This window comes from Rhinolophus hipposideros (assembly GCF_964194185.1).
Source record: "Rhinolophus hipposideros genome assembly, chromosome: 7".
Classification (NCBI taxonomy): Eukaryota; Metazoa; Chordata; class Mammalia; order Chiroptera; family Rhinolophidae; genus Rhinolophus; species Rhinolophus hipposideros.
In genome coordinates, this window is record NC_138053.1 from 24,025,349 (window position 1) to 24,049,088 (window position 23,740).

Here is a 23,740-nt window from a genome sequence, read left to right on the forward strand (position 1 = left end):
GTTGCAAGTACTTCAAATAAATTAAATACTAGTTTGCTTGGTTTCAGAATTCTTAGGTAGTATTTCTATTCCCTTCCAAAAGCTGCATATATAGTTCTGTTTTTTTTTCTTTTTTTGGTATTTTGTATTGCAGAGAAGAAATCTGATGCCAATATTACTATTATTTTTTTGTAGGCAATCTATTCCTCTCTCCCCACAGATATTTTAAGAAAGTTTTCTCTATCTTTGAAATTAAAAACAAAAAAACAAAAAAGCCCTCACTAAGGTGTGTCTAAATATGGTTTTGTTAGTTCAGTTACTTCAGGAACAAAGTGTGTTTAAAAGTTCACAAATACCCCAAACACAAGGAAAAGCAGAACTAGGTCTCAGAAATGGTAGGGACTGAGGTAGCACCAGGAGCTAGTGACTTGCCTTTCATTTGCTCCAATACCTCCCTCCCGTATCTGTTCCCTTCTCTTTCTCTACTGGCTGGCTTTCTCTTAGTTTTAGCTTCATGATGCGAACCATACCCATACTAACCCCGGCCTTAACTTTGAAGAGCTTGCAGTTCCAGCCCTCAATCACCAACCAGAGATTTACTTTCTGACTCTTCAAATTGATTAGGCCAGTCTTTTTTTCTAAAGCCAGTCGTATGTCTTCAGTCACTGGTCAGTTGTTGATGAGTCTCCCCTAGGCCAAGGGGAAAGACTGGGTATGTGGTGCAGTGACCAGTGAGGCTAAGTGTTTGGATTCCAAACGGTGGTGTAGGGGAGGCAGGTTAATATTTGGAATAGTTCCAAATAGTTATTTTTCACCAATGTTGCTTTATATTCAATGGTCACTTTCATTAGTACGCATTATGAGTATTTTTAATTTAAAAATAGTAACAATCACATAACTTCAAGAAAATAAGTGAATAGTCACAAATATAAAGAATTATACTGAATATCAGAGGAAAGAAAGTGTATTTAGCACCAAGAACAATATTATACACATAGAACATACAGGTTGAAGGAAGTATCAATGGCCTACCAAAAACCAGAATATAGTTTTATAGACCACATAACAGAGTGAAGGTAATGGCAAGAAAATGACCTGGTGTTTACAGAAGTCAAAGTCCATAGGTTTCAACACTACAAAGCAGTATTTTACAGTCGGTATAATAGGAGGGATATATGCTTGTTAGAAATTAAAAAATAATTTGTATACTCTACTTTCAGCCACCATAACTTTCGAAAAATTATTTGTTTGGTGAATTTTAACAATCCGACTACTCAAATCTCTTGGCAATTTGTTTTGCACTTCTGGCACTGTGTTCTTTTCCTATCATAGATACAAAGAAACCCAGTGACAACATAAATTCAGATATAGTGCAACTGGCTCCCATTCTAAATAACAGATTCATCCCTTCACCTAACCTTGTGGTAACGTGATCTGTATTTTACAGTCAATTTTTTTTGCAATACTTATGGCACTATTTGATCCTTATGAGTTTATCTTTTATTTGCTTATTTCCCTCTCATTAACATTCCTTTTACTGCCCAGGTAACTTGTAAAGTTTGTTCTTAAATACCAATCTGTTCTTAAATACCAATACCATAGTTAATTGGTTGTTAATCACTCCTACTATTTATTATTAACAAATTGGGTATATTTTCCTTTCACCTGAAATCAGTCTTCCTTCATTGCAAAGTTCCTTTGTATAGTCTCTTCTTATTGCAAATGCAAATTAGATATTTGCTGAAATTATTGCCTTTACAGTAACTTTTCAAAGGGAACATTAGTTGATCCCTCAGTCATTATCTTTAGAATTACCTGTTCAGGCAGGTCTGGTAAATTTGTCCACTTTGGGGAGTTGAGATGGGCTCTATCAGATTGTGTAGCTGAATTCAAATCTTTTATGCCTAAAGAGAGAGAAGTTTATTTGTTGGTATACATTGTCAGATTAAAGGTTCAGTTGTTCAGAGGATGAACAGCTAGAACTGAAGGCAATCACTCAAGGAGCTCCCTTGTTATAACTTAGGGCGGTACTTCTCAAAGTGTGATTCCAAAGCAGCTGCAGCACCTGCAAAATTGTTAGAACTGCAACTTCTTGGGCTCCACTCACTATCAGAAACTAGGGGTGTGTGGCCCAGCTATGTCTTTATAAGCACTGCTGATGATTCAAATGCACTGTAGTTTGGAAACTGCCTTAGGAAGTTGTTTGCTCCAGTCCACAGCTGGATAGAGCACTGCCCCCTACTTCTCTTTAACAGGCATCACAACTAATCCCCAACACGGAGCTCAGTATGCCATTTGGAAATAATAAACAAAAACTGGGAATATTTGGCCTGCTATCTGTTATGGCAGCAGCACCCTGTGAACTTCTAAAAGTAGAACTGAGATTTGCTCCTTTACTAATTCTCTAAGTTGAGCGTCTTACAGAGCAACTTTTCCCTCAACGGGCAATGTAGACTGGTGCTTTTCCCAGTAGGTGCTGCCTACAGAAATTTCTGAGTTTTCTGGCATGTGGAAGGCACCCTTTTTTCATTTCCAGCACTGATAATATTTTTTCTTACTTAAAAAAGGCATTTTTTTCCTTACCTGGAAAGGGCAATTTTATCCTAATTGGCTACATCCCACCTCGTTCCATAAAAATATTTGGAGTGGTTTATCAAAACTGAAATGCAATTCAGAAAAAAATAGGAAATCACGACTAAGAGGAAAGAAATAAGACCTATATGAAAGTAACCCTGTTGTATAAAGCAGACCGAGAAAAATATAAATAGAATTAGTATTATCATTCACAAACTATTTCATTCAGATAAAATTTGACAAAAATTTAAATGTAGATATATTCCAAAGATCAGTAAATTGAAGTGTTTGCAAAGTGGTGCCATGGGAAGTGTATGTGTTATGGAGTAAAATGCCTTACTTTAAATCATAGCACTTTACTGGCATTTTAGTTTAAAAAAAATCTGCCTCACTACCTGTGATAAACACAGGTAAGAGGTAGATAATTAACTACCTGATGTGATTTCAAGGGCACAAGACAGACGTACTTACTCCTCCTCACCCTTTTCCCAGTGCCCACCATACCTAAGTATCTTTTTCCTTCTACAAATGCAGAAGGCATGAATTATTAAAAATAAATTTTCATTTATTCAACAAATATATTTATCATCATCCTCACCCTCTGATCTTTTGAATAAATTCTAGGAAGAGATATTAAATTCCAGTTGTTAATAAATGTGTCACTTTATCTTCCTTCATGAAGCAGGATTTTTCCTGCCATGTGAGGGAAGAGGGCACGTGAACACATACCCCATAACTTTACCCATTAAAAACCAAGTTTTCCAGAACAGGCAGGGGTTTTAGTTTTTGACTATCCTAATGCTATTACATCTACCTCTGACATTCCATGTGATCTGCTTTTGCTGCATGTGGCAAAGTGCCGATTACACTTGCTCGCTGGAATCTTACCATAACAGAGTGATAAAAGGTGTTCATTCCAGACTAGGTAGCAACAGGGAAAGATGAAGGGACAAGGCAGTTACATTCTAAGACAGTCTTGGAAGAGATTACTTATACCTAAGAATAATCAGTTAATTTTTCAAGTACAGAATTCTATTAAGATAAAAGAAATAGTCCATGTGGGCCTATTATGTTCAATGCCTAGTCTGTGCGAGGCAGTTTACATTGCTATTAAATGAATGTGTTTTCAAACAGCTCCAATGGAGTAAGAAAAAAAATGTACAAGTGGGAAAATACTAAACATTAGGAAGTGCTAATCACATATAAGAAAAATAAATTTCAGGAATGATTAAGTGCCATTGCATGGAATGGTTAAATGCCAACAGTCAACTTCAATTGTTTTTATTACAGTAGGAGGAATTTTACTCTTAATGCATAGAAATTGAAAAAAAAATTATATAAGCTTTTAAGAGGCTCTTCTGACAATTAATACAAATGTGAAATAAGACCCTTCAAACAAATACCAATTTCAGTAACAGTTTACATACAGCAATAATTTATTCTGAAATGTTCATTTAGTTTCTGTTGAGACACAATTCAGGTCTCATTAATAAAAGAGCAGCCATCTCACCTCAAATACCAGAATATACAAGTTACAGCATAGCAAAAATTCTACCTACTTTCAGATAAAATCTAGTTCAGATAAAATAGTTTCATTCAATGTTTTACAGTTAACACAGATTATTTTTTTGTATTGAGCACAAAAGAGTGTAAATTGTTACACTGTAGCTATCTATATGCACACCATGTGACCACAGAACTGTTTATTGAACCATCAGTTTCATTCATGCAGTAAAGCAAAGCAGGCTGGGTAAACTTGTTCATCGCGAACCATATTACTGTGAATTTCACAGCCACATGATTAATTATGATGTTAGATGGATTCACAAGGACTAAAACAGAATGTTTTTTTGCATAAATACCAATTTCTCCCTGATGTAAGTTTAGTCAGTTTATAACCTAGAATTGATTGATAAGAGCAATAAATCATACAATATATCATATCTTCTATCTGTAGTGTTCATTATTTTAAGACAAGCAATAATTAAAGGATGATGGGATGGGGTGCTACTTAAATACATGTAAAACATACTGTACAAATATACTTGGCTTTACTATTTTCTTCCTAACTATAAGAGTGCCTCCCAAAATATGACCAGTGAAGACAAAGTATACTATTCAATATGGCTTCCAGAACAAAACCCCTCTAACAAGAATCAAACCTATGTACAAAACGTTTCAGTCTTTTAAAGTTTCATTTGAAACAAAATTTCTACATAGCAGTTGTAATTAACACATACTTTTCTTAGTTTCATTATTCCAGTTTTTAAACTGATGTCACAAGGTAAGACCCAGAATGGCGCTTAGGACTTTGAGTTCCACTGGATTCTGTGCTGTCAGTTTTCGAATCTCGTTTCTTTGTGTTATTCACTGGCGTAGGGATCTGAGATGGCCGAGCTGAAGTGCTATCTGCGCTGCTTTTCCGAGGGCTTGGGTTGTAATTGAAAGGAGTCACTCTGGCAGCAACAGTCCCACTAGGTGAGCTGTGTTTGCTTGAGCTGCTAGAACCAAATGGGGTACGCTCAGTTACGGAACTCTCATTGGGCTCTGACATGGGGCCAGGATTACTTTGTCCTGGTTTTGCTTCACTTCCTTTTTGATCTGGGGCGTCAACCTGAATAAAGGAGTTCAGGCGGTTTTCCAAACCCACGGTGCGTACAGGACCACTGCCATTACCCACATTTTGTTTTCCCTGATTATCTTTTGATTCTTTAATGTTTGAATTTCCCTTTTCTGAAACACTGTCAATCACCGGGGGAGTATTTCCTGTGGGAGACCTTCCGGACCTAGGGTTGTTAATAGGACAGTCCTCGATTCTCACCCAAACGTCCTCTGTTTTGGAAACGGCAGGTGCCATTTGATAAATTAGAGTCTTTGATTCAGCACCATTTGCAGCACCTGAGGAAGAGGTCTGAGAAGTACTACTTGTGGGAGAAATTTCACTTTCTTTTATTTTTCTCCATGTTCCCTTTGTGGATACTTGGTTTTCTTTAGTTTGTTTGGTTCCTGAAATACAGTTCACATGTTTTTCATCCTCACTTTTTGCTTTTTCACTGGATTCTGATGAAGCAGAAAGAATTGAGGATGAACTTCCAGTTCTTCTCCAAGTGCTCACTCGAGGAAGGGATGATGAATGTTTACTGTGCTCACGTTTCCAGGTTCCTGACCTATTGATGGGGAGTCTGGAAGGACTTTCAGAATGGGAGCGTGCTATATCATGGCGCTTTGCGGGTCTCCCATCATTATACTCTATGGTGGGACTGAGATTAGGTGGAAGTTTTCGCCATCCACCAGCCAGAACAGATGGTGTAGATAGAGACATATCAGGAAGGGAAGGACTTAAAACTGGAGTCTGTGCCTGGGACCTAGTGGGAGAATCTGGTCTAGAAGATGGAGAAAGAGATTCGAATGAAGCAGATTCCTCCAATTTTCTCCTCAGGGTTGGGCTTGGAGCTTCTTTGATGAAAGTTGACTGGCGTACTAATACGGGTCTCTCTGACCTATCAGATTCACTTCCACTTGATTTAGTTGAAGACATTCTAGAAAGTTCTACCTTTTTATTGGATCCATTGCTATTATTCATCTGATTTAGTCCTTTGGAGGCAGACTCACTTCTTGGGATACTACTGCCATTCTTGGATAAACCAGTTTGTTTGGTAAGGTTCTGCTGGCTCATCTGTCTGCCTGGAGATGTGTATGGCATTTTCCCAGAACCTGAGGACTTAGTTGAAGCAGTACTAGGGGATGATGTCCTTGGCAGTTGAGATAATTTGTTAGGAGGGCTTATTCCATTTCTACCAGGAGAAATTGAGTTTCGCCCTGGAGATTGCATAGGTCTACTTAATGGCTGCTGGACAGGTCTTGAAGGAGTGGAATCTCTAGATCCTGATCTAGAAGGCCCTTTATTTGACCCAGCCTGTTGGGATGTCTGCCTGGTAACAGGACTTAATTCTGACTTCACTGATGGCTTGGCTCCTCTAGGAGAAGTGGTGGTTGTCTGACTTTCACTAGGGCTTTTAGAGGCTGGAGTCTTAAGGGGTGGGCCTTTTTTAGAAACTGGACTTGTACTTGAAGAGCTATTTCGAACTCCTGGAATGTGAATCATTGTCCTCCCTCTGGAGATTGAAGGCATGTTTGTTTGAAGGGGCTGTTTCATTTGGGTTGAAATTTCCGAATTAGATCGAACTTTTCCAGTAATCAAACTCTTATAAACTTTTTTCCCTCCTTTGATTCCTTTATTTTCAGATTCTACCTTTTTAGCTTCCAATGTACTTTTCTCCCCAGGTTTCAGAATTCGTGGGCCTTTATTACTTGTAAAGGGTTTTTCCTCTTGATCAGGTGTAAGATGGAATGGTGATCCCAGAGAGATTCCTGATTTCAGTGAAAGGATGGAATCTGAATCAGATGAAGCTTGTCTAGACAAACATGCAGCAGCAGCAGCTTGATGTAAACTACTTACTATGGAATTTGCACCTTCCTGAATGGCTTTCCAATCAAAATTTTCTGAATCAGGGGATAAACCATGTTCTGAATCTGGTCTCTGTATATCTTTCAAATCAAGTGTCAAATCTTCTGCTAATATGCCATCCATATTTCTGGAAGTATGCTTTTCATTATCACCCTTGAGTCTTGAAGGCTTTTTCTTTTTTGGCATTGCAGAACTTATACATTCCTGCAAGAGGTCATCTTCAGAATCAATACTGAGAGAACTGAGGGAACTGTTTCTTGAGAAACAAACGGGTGTATCTTCAACGTGAAATGATTTAGGAGCATAACCTGATGCCTGAGGTTTTGGTTCTGCCCGTGAATCAGAGGGCTCTGTCTCTTTGATAGGTTCGTTTTCTTTGTTGTTGTTTTCTTGATCGATGTCACTAAGGGAACTTAGAGAAGAATTTCGAGAAAAGCAAACTGGAGTATTTTCAATAGCAAAATTCTGTAATTTTTCATCAGTTGCTGCTCCTCTGTCTGGTATGTCTTTGGATGACTGGGGAAAAGTGGATTGCTTCTGCAATATGGGTTTTGACTGTCCTCGACTTACTGGATGTTTTGTAACAGCTTGTGTCTTATTAGCTGATTGTTGGCTTGAGGTTAGTTCTACGTGGCTAGTAACTTTAGCTTCTGATTCCTTATTTTCTTTCCCCTTTCTTAATTCAGCCTTTTCCCTGGAAAGGTCGACATCATCATCATCAAAATCTAGAGAACTCAAAGAGTCATTTCGTGAAAAACAGTATGGAGTTCCTTCAATAGGCGTGTAATGATGAGGTGAATCAAAAGTAAAACTTCCTCTGACTCGATCTTCATTATTTGGTAGCTTATCGTTGAAGTCCTTGGAGTTATTTTTCAAGTTCTGTTTCTTTGAATCTTTGTTGTCTGAAAAAGTTCTTTCAGCATTTAAATTGTTTTTTGAATCTGCATTTTTTTTTACACGTGTCCTATAGTCAGGATTTTGGGGCATAGGTTTTACTGGTGAAGTAGGTTTCTTTTTCTTACTATCTAATTGATTCTTGTTAGTTCCAGATGAAGAAGACATAGATGCTTGTTGGACCTGGTCCATTATCTTTTTCACACGGAAAGGCTTGTGACTTTTCCCTTTGGGCATAGCAGAATTAATGCATTCTGCAAGAATATCACCTTCTTCTGTTTTACTGGCATCCAGTTCAGGTATAGTTATAGATGAGCTGTTTCCTCTTTGAGCCTCATCCGTACTCCTGCCTTCTGTAGGAATGGTATCTCGTTTTTCAAACTCACCCGACTGTGCCCCTGCTCTAACCCCTTCTCCAGCAGCTAACTCATTAGGAGGGGACTCTATTGTTAGGTCACTTAGAGATGTAGCTGTGGAAAAATTTATAGGTGTCCCTTCTACACAATACACTCGTGGCATATCATCTCCCGGTGTAAAACTAACATGCTTCTGTGCTTGTATCCTGTTTTGTGATGGCAGAAGTTTGTACACGGGCAGCTGACTTGGCTTCCTTGCTACAGGTGGAGGTAATTTTGTAGCACTCTGGGCTGGTTTTTTGGCTTTGCGTGAAGATTTTGTTGGCATGGCAGAAATAATACATTCTTCTAGAATTTCAATATCATCATCATCTGAATCATCTAATAGGTCTTTTTCAGAATCAGTAGGCTTTTCTACCTCCTTTTCCTGGTTTTCATTTGATTCTTCAGGTTGCTCAGATTCTGTTTCATTCCCATTGTCATTTTCCTGAACTGGAGGCATTATTCGTAATTCCACATCCTTTTGAATAAATGGCTCATCAAGGCTCAGAGCACTCAGGCTCGATGAACAAGAAAATCCATCTGGAGTACTTTCTGTGGCAAAATGTAACAAAGTATCAGCATCTGGAAGAACCTGGACCCTCTGAACTGCAGCGTTTACAGCAGCTTGCTTAGGTCCACTTTCTCTGTTTTCAGTGTTCGGTACATTATTTTTAGGCAACTCTCGTTTAGCTTGAGCTGTTTGAGGAGGAGGTGGAGGAGGAGGGGTTTTGCTTCGGCTTGGTGGCATGGTTTGTCCGGGGCTATCTGGGAGGTCACTGGGGCTTATAATGCCACTTACCATTCCACTGCATGGTTCACTCTGAACAGAGCTGGCGATTGAACGACTCTCAAAACTGTCAAGTGAACTGACAGATGTACATCTGCTGAACATGAGCGGAGTCTCCTGAACATAGTGCTCTGGTGGACTTTTAGGTGTCTGAGCACCACTTTTTGATGGAGATTTGGCCCCTGAAGAAAGTTCCGCAGCTTTGTGCCGGGTCGGTTCTGAAGCTAAACCAGAAGCCTGGAGTCTGCTGGGTTTGGTTCTGATGTGCTGTGACACTGTTGGGACTTCACTCACAGAATCTTCAGTGGATCTAGTTCCACTGTTTTCTTTAATTTCTGCTATTTGTAGCGTATTAGCAGAATCTGCTTCCTGTGTCGTCTGATCACATCCTATTTCATCTTCAGCTGATGACAAAGATGATAGTGAACTACACCTTGAAAAACATATCGGGGTGTCTTCCACACAGTAAGTCTGTATTGTTTCCTGGTTGATAGAGGGAACTTTGCAAGAGCTGGCTTTTTGAGTCTGACCACTTCTGCTGTGTGCTGAACTTGGGTGGAGCTGATTCTGCCTCTTGGCATTAGATGAAGGTGTGGCTGTATTCTCACTGCTTGAAGAGACGTGTTCAGTTTTAGTGCTTTGTCCGGATGAGCTCTTCGAGAACGAAAAGGATGGTTTCTGTGAGGAAGGAATGTCTGTGGCATATTTTAAACTGTAATCAATGGGCTGATCCACATGATGTTTTTCTTCATTATATTTTATGCTGTAGTTTGTCGGCCTCTCTTCCTCCTGCTGCTCTTCCTCAGAATAACGCTCACTATAGTTGGTTGGCTTATCATCTTCATAGTCATCTTCCTGACACAAGGACTGGTTTACATTTTGATTAATTCCATGATTAGAACTTACTCGATTTGTTTCGGCACCATTGGCTCCTCTTGACCTATATGGGGAAACACATTCTTGCTGTGCAAAATGTGGCTGGAACTTGAGGTGTTTATCGTCGGTGCTCTCAGCATACCCGGGGTAAGTTGTGCTTTGACTCCTGGATTGTCTCTGCTCACTCTGTTTCATTTCATCTTCTATTATATGTTTGGGTCTTGCCCATCTCTCATTCTGTGAAGGACTTTGCCTTCCAGAGTTCAATTGCTCATCTGAATATTTAAGACTATAATTTATAGGCGTATCTAGTTCTCCATCATTATCATCCATATGATTTGCACTGTGTATTTTATGGGCTAGGTCAGCTGGATATTGGCCATAGCTGCAAAATTTACTTTCATCATCTTCAGAATAGGATTCAATTGAAGGTTTCATTTGACCTCTTTTACCATAACCGTCACTACTACTGACACTATTTAAACTATCATTTGAAGATCTCTTATATTCCAATTTGGCATAAGGCATAGGACATGTCCTATTTGAATTCTCTGACTTAGTGAAGTTGTAAGTGTTTGAATGTGTGTGGGCAGTAGAGCTTCTTCTTAGTGCATTCCTCTCATCTGCCCCACAGTGTAATTCAGTAGCAGACCCAGAACTTCTGTCTTCCTGGGAGGTGTGAATGGCTGACACTTCTTCCATGACTTTAGCAATCTGGGCTGCAGTGGTGGATATCTGCAAGCCTCGCTTTGAAGAGGTTCCTGGATTTTCTGTGGCTGGGTGGTAGGTGCCTAGGCTCATTCCTCGCTCTCTCTCTAAACTTCTTTCTTTTTCAGAACGAGAACTATCTAAACTCCCCCTTGATGAAGAGGAGCTGGGCAACACTGTAGTATTTAAATATGGTGAAAGGACAGTCATGTTTCCAGTATTAAAATTGTCTGACCTGTTATCATCATGTCGATTGGTATCAAAAACATAGTCACTGTAGAGATTTTGCTTGTGTCTTTGCTTACTACGATGAGATGCCTTGGGACTTAAATTGTCAATATTGTCAAAAGTTTCTGATAAATGCTGAGCATCTAATTCTGCTTCTAGGGCTTTCTGTTTCCTGACATGAAGAGATGGCAAGCTTGAACCAGGAGACATAATATTGGCATCCTTATACTTTGCAGGTCTATTTGCCATGAGATTCCGTAAAGCTGCAGCACTTCCCATAGCAATCATTTTGTGCTTTGAATGAATGAGGTTCTTGAGCATGCTGACTGCTCCCATGTCCCATAATGCCTCCTGGTCTTTCGGGTTTCTTGCTGAGAGATTCCACAAGGTTCCGCATGCATTACTGACTATTGTCAAACTGTGAGATTTTAAGTGTTGTAGTAAAGTTTGCAAGCAGTTGTTCTCTCTCAGGATTTGCCTGAAATATAAAATAACATCATAAAATTAAGGTCAAAATATGTTTCTATTAACAACGAATAAAAGGATAGAAAAAATTTTAAATCTAAAGATAACTACTAAAACTTATTTACAAAAGGCATAATAAAATTGTACCCAATTATACTATACATTCCAAGCATTCTATATCTCCATTTGTTCTTCATTAATGTTTATTATTTTAAAGTACTCATCTGCCAGACTAGAAGTGCAAGTGTTAATTTTTATTCATTCTGCATTTCCTATTTAGACCTGATAGCTTTTTACATTGTTGTTGAGCAGATACATTTACTTTATTTACATGGTGACAGCTTCCCAATTTAAGGACTATAAATGTATCATGAAACCTTATGCCGAACAGGGACTTTGTGGTAATTTAATCAATTGCTAGATCTTTACGTAGTCAAGGAGCACTGTAAGTGCCTAGATCAACACACCGACTTAGAGTAATCTCTGTATCTCTGGCTTGATTTTGTGATACTGCCAAGTGCTCTCTGACAAACAGTGTGTGTCGTCGTTACTTCTAAAAATAAAGCAAAAGGAAGGTTTTCAGAGCATTTAAAGGTAACTATGGAAACAAAGGTTGAGAATCAGGGTACTGAACTCTGGAACTTGAAGAGCTACAGCTGTTTAATGCAGGGAAGGCTGAAGTTTAATGACAAATACTCAACTTCAGTGGGTTTTAAAACTGATTGGCCAGGGTGTACAGAAAGCTTTAACACGGTCCTCTCTCAGCAGTCGCATAGACAGCTGAGTTTAAGAAGTCTTCTTTGCATAGCAGAAAGGCTACAAGGCTTGTAGTTTGTGCCTCAAAAACTTAAAAGATATTTACATTCTTTACAAGCTCTTTTACTAAAAGTACCACCTTGTCTTTTTGAAAAGGAGAGAGGAACAAGACTGAACAAAATGAATATGCTGTAGAAGATATCCACATTTTTGTTGACATAATATGGAGACCAAATTCAGAAATGTGTGCCCTGTATCTAAAGTGCTCCCTTAGGTTTCACAGCTCTAGTAGATCGGATGAATGGCTGTTGGCTTAATAATAATATTGATGTTAAGACACCATTAGAAAAATGCAAACCACTGTACTCTCTGGATCATACCCACAGGTTTTATTTTTGTTTTCATGACTTCAATTTTTTCCTCTACACATGAGTTATACCTCTCACCTATCATTTGTTTATTTCTGGACATCTTTATGACACTATGAACTTTTATTAAAATAAATACACTAATAAGTGAGTTAGGCATGAACAGTTATCTTTTCACCACAATAAATAAAATTTGGCTTAGCACTTGTAGAATTACACAAAACACTGCTTACAAATGGGTCTTTCTGAGGGAATGAATTCTTTACTAATTCATTTATAAGCAACATAAGACTCTGTATTTACCTGTGGTCCTCATTTGTAGCTATCAAGCTGGACACATTCCGTAATATCCCACCTCCACTTTCAATAATGGCTAAAGTATTTGTCTGGCTCCGGTAAGTGAGAGTGCCAACCAAAAATGCAAGTGCACCATCTACCGCACATATATCAGCTTTATTCTCAGTGCAATGTGCTGACAAATTCCATAAGGCACTCAATACGCTTTTGAGGGTTGATTCCTATTAAGAAACAAATGATTCCTATTAAGAAACAACTCTACTTAGAGTTTGGAATTTGTGTCTTATAACCTCCATGTTTACTTCTATGGAACACGTTATTATTATTATTTTTTTTTAAAATCTCACCTGCTGTTCACCCCTCATTGATAAAGTATTAGGAATTCCCCATTTAGAAAAACTTTCATAAAATTCCAAATGGAACGTAAGTCAGTGATATCCCCATAAACAGGAAGTAGTATTAAACTAGTGACCTTTATGAAAATTATTCTAAGTGTTTAGATGGTTCACACATATCTTACAAGAGCTTATATTAGAATATAAAACAGAACTGACGTGCATTATGAAAAGCTCACATTTTCAGGATAACAGAAACTACAAAAAAACCTCTATATGTTGATATGGAAAGATATCCAAGATATGCTATTAAATGAAAAGAGCAAGTTGCAGAGCAGTATGTAAAATATTCTGTTTGTATAAAAAACACGTGTATTTATATGTAGTTGATTTCAAAGTAACAATATAACTTATTAAAACGAAAGCGTAGTGGAAAAACTCCAATTCTTAAAACTCCCAAAGAAACAAAGTAATTACAAAAACTAGACCTTGCTGGAAACTGTCAAATTGTAATTGCCACAGAAATACTCTGCATATACAATTAAGGATATTTGGTCAAAACCAGCCATGATCCTGATGCCAGTCTTTCTTCTTACTACAATCAATCAAGGAATAAACATCCATTAGAAATCTACTCTATGCCAATCACAATTAGAGGTACTCCAGAGGATACAAACGTAACAAACTGATACCTGCTTTGAAGATGCTAACAATTTTCTTGGGGGTTGGGGAGATGCAAAACCATACATGAAACAAAGTACTCTAAAGGAAAGATTGTTGCCACCTGAAATTAATCAAATTCTGATTTGACTAATCAGTTCTGATTCTCCTGGTCATTAGTAGTAAAGGATGTTGAGAAGGAAAAGATGATGAATTAAAATGACAAAGAGAATGACTGTCGCATTGAATGAAGAACAAAAGGGAACAGATAAATTCTAATACTGCCAACCAGAAGCAGGCCCAACCCAGAATTGGGTATTACAGATTTCTGGTTGGCTAGTTTTTCCAAGATTGGACTTGCATTAAAAATTTAGATATGAATTTAGGGAGAAATGATCTTTAAAATACGACTCCTCTTTTATAAGAATGGGGTATGTCTTTCCAGTTATTACGGTCTTCTTTTACCTTCCCCAGTAGGATGTGGTTTTTTTAATCTAGCTTTCTTGGTTTGTAACAATTAGTCTGCATGTAAATCTCTGAGGTCTGTGAGAGATAATAAAATCATGAACGATTCAACAGCAGTACAAGTTCCCATAATACATACAAACACATTAGATTTTTCTGAAAACATACATGTTTGATTAGATTAGGAGTCTTAAAGTGTGCACAGTACTAATTGTTTTCGTCTAATTTTATTGAGGTAGAACTGGAGAGTAATAAACTGCACATATTTCAAGTGTGCAATTTGATCCCTTTTGATGTGTACACTCATGAAACCATCATCGCTCCAATCAATATAACAAACATTTATTTCATCCTCCCAAATTTCCTAGTGTCCCTTATAATTCACCCCTAACCCCAGGCAACTAGTGATCTGTTTTCTGTCAGTATAGATTATTGCATGTATCAATAGTTCACTCTTTTTATAGCCCAACAGTATTCCAGTGTGATATTCCATAATTTGTTTGCCCGTTTCCCTGTTGATGAACATGAGAGCCATTTCTCGTTTTCGGCGATCACAAATAATATTGTTGTGAACATCTGTGTGCAAGTCTTTGTGGGGACATAGATTTTTGTTCCTCTCAGGAAAATACTTAGGAGTAAACTGGCTGGGTAGTAAGGTAGGTGTAGGTTTAACTTCAAAACACTGACAAATGTTCTCCAAAGTGGTTACACCGTTTTCCATTCCCACCAGCAGAGCACGAGAATTCCAGTTGTTCAACATCCTTGATTACACTTAGTCAGTCTTTTAAATTTTAACAAATATGTGTAATGGTATCTCACTGCAGATTTAATGTGTATTTCCCTGATAACTAATGTTGTTGAGTATCTTTTCAAGTGCTTATTAGCCATTCAAATATCTTCTTTTCTGTAGCGTCAGTATAGTGTTCTTCCAATTCAGTAGCATTTTAAAGGTATCTTTATGCAGACCCTAAATATATTTGAATATTATCTTTATAACCAAATGTTATTTGGTTAAATACATTCCCTATTTCCAATAATGTTTCAGTTGATTTTTTTGCGTTTTCCATATGATTCTTAACTGGGGGTGATTCTGTCACTCTTGGCTCCTGGGGGATATTTGATATCTGGAGACATTTCTGACTGTCACGACTGAGGGGCGGGTGTATTGACATTTAATGGACAATGGCTACACGTCCTACGAGGCACAGATTAGCACCCAAACAAGGAATTATCTGGTCAATGATGTCAACAGTGCTGAGTCTGAAAAACCCTGACTCACACTAGGCCAACACGCAATCTCCTCTATCTTTATACTTCAGGAGTTTGGAGAAGTCTAGCCTAAGGATTGGTGAGAGAAACAGGTCAGAAATTAGGAAACCTCAAGGGTGGGAGAAGGCAGCAAAAAAGTATCCAAAGATAAAATCCATATTACAGTATTAAATGTTTTCAAAGGTACCTTTTTAACTTCCAAAGCACATTCCATCAATGCTTTCACACTTCCAACTTCGCGCAACGTCTTTTTACTATTCACATCTGCTCGCCAAGACAAATTCCTCAGAACACTTGCAATAACCTGTAAATGAATCAATTTGTAGAATAATTTGTATATAAAATGGCTTATAATAGCTGCTTTTTTGTTTTCAATGCTAAAGGTAAGAGTAGAAAGCTATTGATAAAGAAATTCCTCCTAAATGCTAATATGGTGCCAAAAGATATTCCTACAATATAATTATTTTCCTTTATTCTGGTGTTAATGTAACCATAATTTAAACATGAGATACTAAATACTAAGCCACATCTTAAATTAATTTAAATCAGGATAGGAACCCACTGACGTTCTAGAAAAACATCTGAAATTCTAAGGAGTACCTGCTGTAAGTCCTCACTTTCAGATTTTAGTTGGGCCACCAGTGCTCTCATGCAGCCTTTCATAGAGCATAGTGTAGCCTGTAAAATCAGACATGGAAAAGAGGGTCAAGAACAAGGCAACCTGAAGTTGTTTGTGCTTTATTTTTGACTACTAAACTTCAAATTCGGTTTTTGTTGTCTCATTTTAATTACAGCTAATAATTCACCCATAAAAGATTTAGAATCAGATTACATAAATGAAAGACAAATACCCTCCAAATCCTTTGCTATCTGACAAGAAAGGATAAGCAAAGGGTTTTAAAGTAAGGTCTCTTATTTGGATGCAACCAATATGTGTGTCACCCCTGCACAGCTCATCAGGATTTTCTGATTTTTTGCTCTCATTCCTAGAAACAGTGTTTTAAATGAGATTACATAAATCCACCACTGCTTTCCATGTTTTGCCTTTGTTTAATCATCAGATAACCAAATGAATATGGATAAACAGTGGGATGTGAAGTGCAGGTTTTTATTGGTCAGTGTTTAATAGGAGAATGACAAAAAGAAAATCAGTGAAAAGTAGTTTGTACAAAAGTAAACTGACTCATACCTGAGACGTCTTAAGAGATGGATCTTACAAAACGTACCTTGTTGGCGACATCTCCAAAAGTCAAGTTTGTCAAAGCCATTCCAGCATATCGTCTTAATGTAATACTGTAGTGGTCATTAGTAAGCCCATACATTTCACAGTCCACTTGCAATAATTCTGCAATGGCCTGTAGTCCCCCTAATTTAAAAAGGGCAAGAGGAAAAAGACAATCTAAAATAAAACAAACCAGTATCAAGTTTATAGCTTAAATATCAGGGAAAAAATCTCAAAGAATGAGAATACATGGTTTAAATTTGTCTTTAGAATTATGAGCTACAAAACTGTTATAAAAGACTTTTGTGTAATACATTTAAAAAGTATAACTGACAACTATTCCATTTTCTGCCAGCTTCTCCACCCTCCACCCCTTGCCTTACTGAGTGAAATGAGCATTACACACTATTTATTGCACATACACTGTATCCTGCCAACGATAAAGACTATTTTTTAACACTAGGTCTTCCTGAATGTAAGTAGAAAAGGTAACTTATTTTTATTATTAGGACTCCATAAACACTCTTCATTGTTGCACAGTAGCCTAGCTATTGTAATACTTTTTTATCTGCTGAATAATTATTCTTAGGAATACTGAAACTTCTAAATGAAACTGCATGAAACAAAGCTTATTTTTTTAATGAAAAATAATGATCTGTTCAACTTGTCATTAAGTTCTATAAAACGTATTTATGTTTTTAAAAAATTTCCTTACTTTTCTTTGATACTCACAAGTGTCAACTATCAACTACACTAGGATGTAGCATTTGCTTGCCCTTGGTTCCCACCACTGGATATGCTCAACAAGGGTCACATGGTTAACAGTAGGAAGGCAAGGAGGAAAATGAAGAGAAAGGAAAGGGAAAGACATAAAGGGAGGGGAAGTGAAAACAAAAAGCGAAGCAAATGGTGAAAGAGTAAAGAAAAATAAAAATGCACATGGAGGCTATTCAAAATATTATTCATCATCAATCTTAATCATTGTGGGAATGGGCATACTGTTTGGTCACAGAGAAGAAGCTCAGACAGAAAAAAGGAGGATGACTAGAAATAGACAATTCTTAGATACTGTTAGGTCTAAAAAATCAGGTCATTAATCCGAGAGAACCTGTACATTTAATAATTTTGCAAATAATCTAGAAGGGTCAATATGTAGAGGAATCTACAAGTTTACAAAACAGATAAAGTTCTATTTTGGGTCAAGAATTCCAGGCAAGGGGATTTAACTATATAGGAAGATTCATATACATTTTTATGATTAGCAGAAATGACAGATGAACGTAGGTAAGTGAAAATTAATTTGGTTAAGGAAAATCCAAACCACGTTTAGGCGGATTTTCCTCCATCCATCCATAGTGATGCAAAAATACACAGCAGTGAATAGGTACGTATCAGTAAATAGTCACTGTCTTGATGGAGCTTAGATTAGAGCAAAGATACACATTAAATAAGTAAACTGTGCTGGATTGTGTAGAAGTAAAGGGCAATATAACAAGTGGACTGAGGAGGATCAAGAAAAAGGCCGAGGAAATAATTTTTAAGTTGGGATAAATGATGAAGGAGTACTTAAAAGTGGTGGGGCAGGAACAATAAAGCATTTCAGGCAGCTTGAACAGCATGTGCAAGGGCCCCTGGGCCTGAAATACAAAGCAACAAGGAGAGGGTTACAAGATGAGGCTAGAGAAATGGGTAGGGGCCAGATCATGCAAGATTATGTGCCACATTAAGGGTGTTTAGGTATGGAAAGGAATAATTATAATGTGTAGCCTAAATAGATTCCTATGGTTGCAGGGTGCAGAATGGATTATGACTGGAAGTTGGGAGACAAGTAAGACAAAGTACTGCAGAACAGCAGATACGATGGTAGCCTGGACTGGGAATGAAAGGAAGAGCAGTGATCAGAGATCTATTTAAGAAGCAGAATTAAAGCACTCAATTACTAGATGTAGGAGATAAGTATAGAGTCACCGATGTCTTTCAAGATTCTGGCTTGAGCAACTGGGTTGATTGGAATGACATTTTCTGAAAAATGGAACCCTGGGAGAGAGATCTGGGGATGGAGGAGATAAAAAAAAAAAAACATTCAGAGTGTGTCAGCTGAGTTAGAAATATCTGAAAAACCATCTAAATGAAGATGTCAGATGAGCAGTGTGATAATGTATCTAAAACTCAGGAGAGAGAACTTGGATTAAGATGTACAAGGTTGGATAACTAAGTTCGCGAACTCATCCTAGAAAAAGTGCTACATAGCTCATTGCTGAATATCACTATGGTCACCTTCAAAGTACTCCCCTTGGGATGCTATGCACCGATGCCAGTGCCTAGTCCACCCTTCAAAGCAGTTTTGGAATTCTTTCTGGAATGGCATCAGAGCTGTCGTTGTATTATTACCCTTGATGTCCTGAACGTCAAAGTGTCTTCTTTTCAATATTTCCTTGATCTTCGGGTAAAGAAAGAAGTCATTGGGGGCCCAGATCAGGGGAGGAGGGAGAGTGTTCCAATACAGCTATTTGTTTACTGGCTAAAAACTCCCTCAGAGACAGTGCCGTGTGAGCTGGTGCATTGTCGTAATGCAGGAGACATAAGTTGTTGGCAAAAAGCTCAGGTCCTCTAACTTTTTCACGCAGCCTTTTCAGCACTTCCAAATAGTAAACTTGGTTAACTGTTTGTCCAATTGGTACAAATTCATAATGAATAATCCCTCTGATATCCAAAAAGGTTAGCAACATCATTGTAACAAGTTCGCAAACTTAATCGTCAGACCTTGTAAATTTGAAAAATGTATTAACTGAGGCCACGGAGTGGAGGATACTGCCCAAGGAGTGGGAAGGGAGCCTAGGGCAGAGCTTCCAGCAATTCCACCACCTGATGCTTGGAAAAAGGACAGGAGACAGTAAAAGAACTGAGAGATCTGACCCAGGAAATTGGCCTGAGGGGTCACTGTTGACCCAAAGACAGTGGCCCTGTGTACTGATGAGATCTAAATGTTGATCATTCTAAAGCAGACTGTCAATACCAAAACAAAACATACTATACTTTGTGCACATAAATCCTGTCTGGTGTACAATATCTATGATAAAGGTCCCAAGAAGGCACTAAATGAGTATAGAGTTGAGAACTCTTATATAGAAAAACTAAAAATCTTAGGATTTGATTCTGAAAACAAAAATTAAAGGAGCATATGGCCAATGTCAACAAAACCATGAAGAACATGGCTAATGAAAAAAGAACATTCAATAGAATTTAGGATATCAGATGAAAGAGAGAGCCCGTTACGTTTTCAGGCAAATAAAAAATATGATGGAATTCATGGCTGTTAGAATAAAAACCAGGTTGCCCTGAGAAAAATTAGGGTGTTTCAAAGTAATGGAAAGATGACGAGCATGTCCTTCCACATTTTTCTTGGTGCCTATTTAGAAAGTAGGGTCCAGATGGACCAAACACTATCCAATGTAGTATCTCATCACCTTATAGACAGTAGAGGACCAACAGCTTCAGGTGACGTTCAAGAGAATCCTTAATTCAAAAAAGATAATGGAAAGATGACACTTAATGTTTAAAGTTGTTGTTTGGTTTTACTTGTTTAGATATTCACCATTAGCATGAAATGTCTTATTCTGAAATAAATTATTAGGGGCCCAACATCAATATTCTATAGATTGGTAATTCATAAAATTTCCTGATCAGAAGAATCACCTGGGTCACTTATTAAATATGATTCTTAGGTTCCTCTGGAGATTCTGTTTTACTAAGCCTGCTTGCTACAGGGCCAGAGAACTTACATGGTTTTACAGGTGCTTCTGTTGATCATTATGATTTGGTTTTGGAAACATTAATGCAAATAAACCATGAGTTCCTTGAAAGTCAGAACTGTGTCTTAATCTTTTTTTATATCTAGAGCCTAGAAAGTTGCTGGGACAGAACTAAGAATTAATAAGTATATACAACACTAATGTTACAGTCTAAAACTTGCAGGACTTATAGGTATACATTTATATGACCCTGATAGCTACAGAATCTTCTTGGATGGACAAATGATAGTTCCAGCTGATTGGGTTTAGGGATTTCCATTCATCTACTTGGGACTTTTTTCCTCCTTATACCTCACAGTCAGAAACTTGGTGCTATCTCACTCTGTTTCTCCACAATCCACAAACCTTGATCCTTCTTTTGTTCCAGTGCAAATTCGAGGCTAGGAATGAGAAGGCAATCCCTTGTGGCTGTGTCCCCAACAGTCACACCCCCAAGGCCCCATCCTGCTCCTCACCTGAAAGCCCCTGCCCTAGCTCCTGTGATGAAATGCCCCGGGTAGCCTTCCTACCTGAAGAAGGAAGAGGAACAGATACTGAGTCTACGTTTAACCTTGAAATTCAGATGATTAATGTGTCAGTCCTAGTCTACAGTCCATTGGAACACAGGGACATTTATAGAAAAAGCTTTTGTTAGCTTAAAATTGGTTTAATTTTTCTGTTTATTCATTATGTTTCTCCCCTTCCCATTATTACTAACATTCAAAAACCCCACTGAGACATCAAATGTTCACAAACGCTGAGGCTGGACCGAGGAGGGGAGAACTCCTAAGATCATGCTCAGTCCCACAGGAGGCTGAGGGGGGTGATGGGGCAGGACAGAACGTCAGGTGTGCCACTGCTGGGTCTGTGGGAAGAAAAGCACGGCTGGAGGACAGGCCTGAAATCACCAGCACACAGCCTACGAAGTAAGGACTCGGAAGGAGACAGCACTCATTTTGGCTGCTCAGGTTCTCTGTGTAAGAGTCTCATGACTTTGTCACTTTTAAGATAAGTGATGAATGAAAACAAGGGTGACAGGAATACAAACGGGAGGGCTGGAATGCAATGTAACATAAATAGCACAAAAAACCAGGACACAGCTACATTAAGATAGGAACTTAGTGCACGGTCTTGCTTGTGGAAGAACTAGAGATCAGTTCACATGAGAAGGCTCCCCATGATGCAATTTATAAATACCACATGTGCAAAATGAACCTAGAAATCAAAGTAAAACCGTTACATGAAAAATGGGGTGCACAAATGCAGGTTATATAAGGATTAGTGTGCTTGACAATACGTACCTAAAAGAGTAGTCATGCCAAAATTAAGGGAATGTTTCTGATTTATACTAGAGCATAATGCTTTTCCATAGTAACCAGTTTCAAAGGTGCCATGCTGCTTCTCATGAAAATCCCATAAAGTACTCATAACCACAAAGATAAATGAGAATCTTTCTGATAATTCCTTCAGGTGTCCATCAGAAGTGACTGAGTTCAAGAACAATGAAGTAGTTCCACATTTTATAACAATTTATAACATTTTATAACAATTCCTCTCAACTTTCACACAAGGCCTACCTTGGAATAGGGGCAAGGAGTGGCCCCGTTAGTCATTTTTCCAACCTGTGACTGAGATTTTGAAAATCCAAGTTAGTTTATAACAGGGCAGCAGCTGCTGTCATTTAGAAACTTTTCTCCTCTAGAAACCAGAGTCAAATCATTTGCTACAAGGCAGAAGCAACTGGTAACAGATACTAGTGGCCTTCCATTCCACTTCAACAATGGTGAAATTTTTAGTATTCTTCTATGGCATTAAAAAACAGTTTTGTCTTACCAAGTTCATTCATTGCATGTCTATGCTCTTCATCAAATGAAAGTTTCATTAGAACACACACAGCAGGACAGATCTGATGTTCTACAGGAGCTGGCACTGAAAAAATGAAATTGACAGAAACCATAATGCTTTGTTTGCTCAAAAGCAATGACTTTTTTATACTTAAAAAATATGTAAGGCTCACTAACATATAGCTAATGTACAGTTTAGTGGATCAACAAATATTTGCTGAATAGATGAATACTACAAACATGGAAAAGAAAATATGACTAAAGGTCTTTTCTTGGTTCTATAAAGTGTTTACCACTCATCTGCCTTTGACTATGTCTGCCAGAATAAATCCCAGGTTTACACTATAACTCAAATAATTTAAAACAGCATTTAGTACAGAAAAGAATAAATACATTTTGGTATAAAACTGTTTAATTTTTAATTTCTATTTAAAACCTTGTCATGAATGTGGGTTAGAAGTACATCTACATGTAGTAGAGAAACCTAGTAAGAACCTAACGGAGAAAGTTTACTACTGTATTGACAGATACTAGATAGTACACAGAAATTTAAAGAAAAAGTGTCCAAGAAAATGTACCTCCACATTTAATATGCACAAGGTTTCAAAACTCATTATCTGAAATAAAATTTAAAAAGCAAGTCTATTTTCCAGAAGTAACAATATTAATTTCTATTTAACTTTTTTGAGAATGAATAGGTTATCAAGAGCACAAAATGCTAGTCATTACATAATTATGAATGGCCAACAAAAACAATCTAGAAAGACAATGTTCTCCCAGTAAAGTGTCTTCTTAGTTCTCCTCATCCCTAGGACAAACAGATATAAAGGACTGTTTCTTGTGTTTTCTTATCCTTAAAAATTTTTTAGATTTTAAATAAATTCACCTTTATACCTAAGCTAAAAAAAAAAAAAAAAAAAAAAAAAAATCTACCGAAGTCTCACGGATCATTCTCTCACCGTCACCTCCTTCTATTAATACTTCCCAAATCAGCAGGGTGAAGCAACAGTTCTTTGTTGTTGTTGGTGGTGGTGGTGGTGGTGATGGTGGTGTGTGTGTGTGTGTGTGTGTTCTATCAGGTGAAAGAAAGGTCTTACCTTACATACTTACTGCTTTTGGTTCTTGCTACAGGAATGAAGTAAGTTATGTCCCCAAGGGTCTCAACGCCCATGCTCCCTGCTCCTGAGGGGGAGGCACTGGTGGCCAAGGGGGTGTCTCCCTGAGCAAAGAGCTGGGTGGCTGATCACTCCCAGCAATAGGGGCCCATCGCCTGGAGCAGGATGGTGCGCAGGAAGAGCACTGGGCTGAGTCAGGAGATCTGGCCTCTGTTGCTGCTCCACCATTTACTAGCTGTGA

The 23,740-nt window shown here is 37.9% G+C and overlaps 1 protein-coding gene across 7 annotated transcripts in view; it reads right to left on the reverse strand.

Moving 5' to 3' along the window:
* Positions 1-927: 927 nt before the first annotated feature.
* APC (APC regulator of WNT signaling pathway) overlaps positions 928-23,740 on the reverse strand; it is a 127,526-nt gene continuing 104,713 nt past the window's right edge. For 6 of the 7 annotated variants that reach the window (XM_081052909.1, XM_081052905.1, XM_081052908.1 and 3 more), the window contains 6 exons: positions 22,374-22,469; positions 16,754-16,893; positions 16,128-16,205; positions 15,715-15,831; positions 12,805-13,019; positions 928-11,390 (listed from right to left, as the gene is read on the reverse strand). In XM_081052909.1, the coding sequence (XP_080909035.1) occupies positions 4,820-11,390; positions 12,805-13,019; positions 15,715-15,831; positions 16,128-16,205; positions 16,754-16,893; positions 22,374-22,469 (7,217 nt within the window). In that variant the 3' untranslated portion in view covers positions 928-4,819. Of the gene's footprint in view, positions 11,391-12,804; positions 13,020-15,714; positions 15,832-16,127; positions 16,206-16,753; positions 16,894-21,016; positions 21,071-22,373; positions 22,470-23,740 lie in introns of all 7 variants that reach the window. The other variant, XM_081052911.1, reaches the window with a different exon arrangement.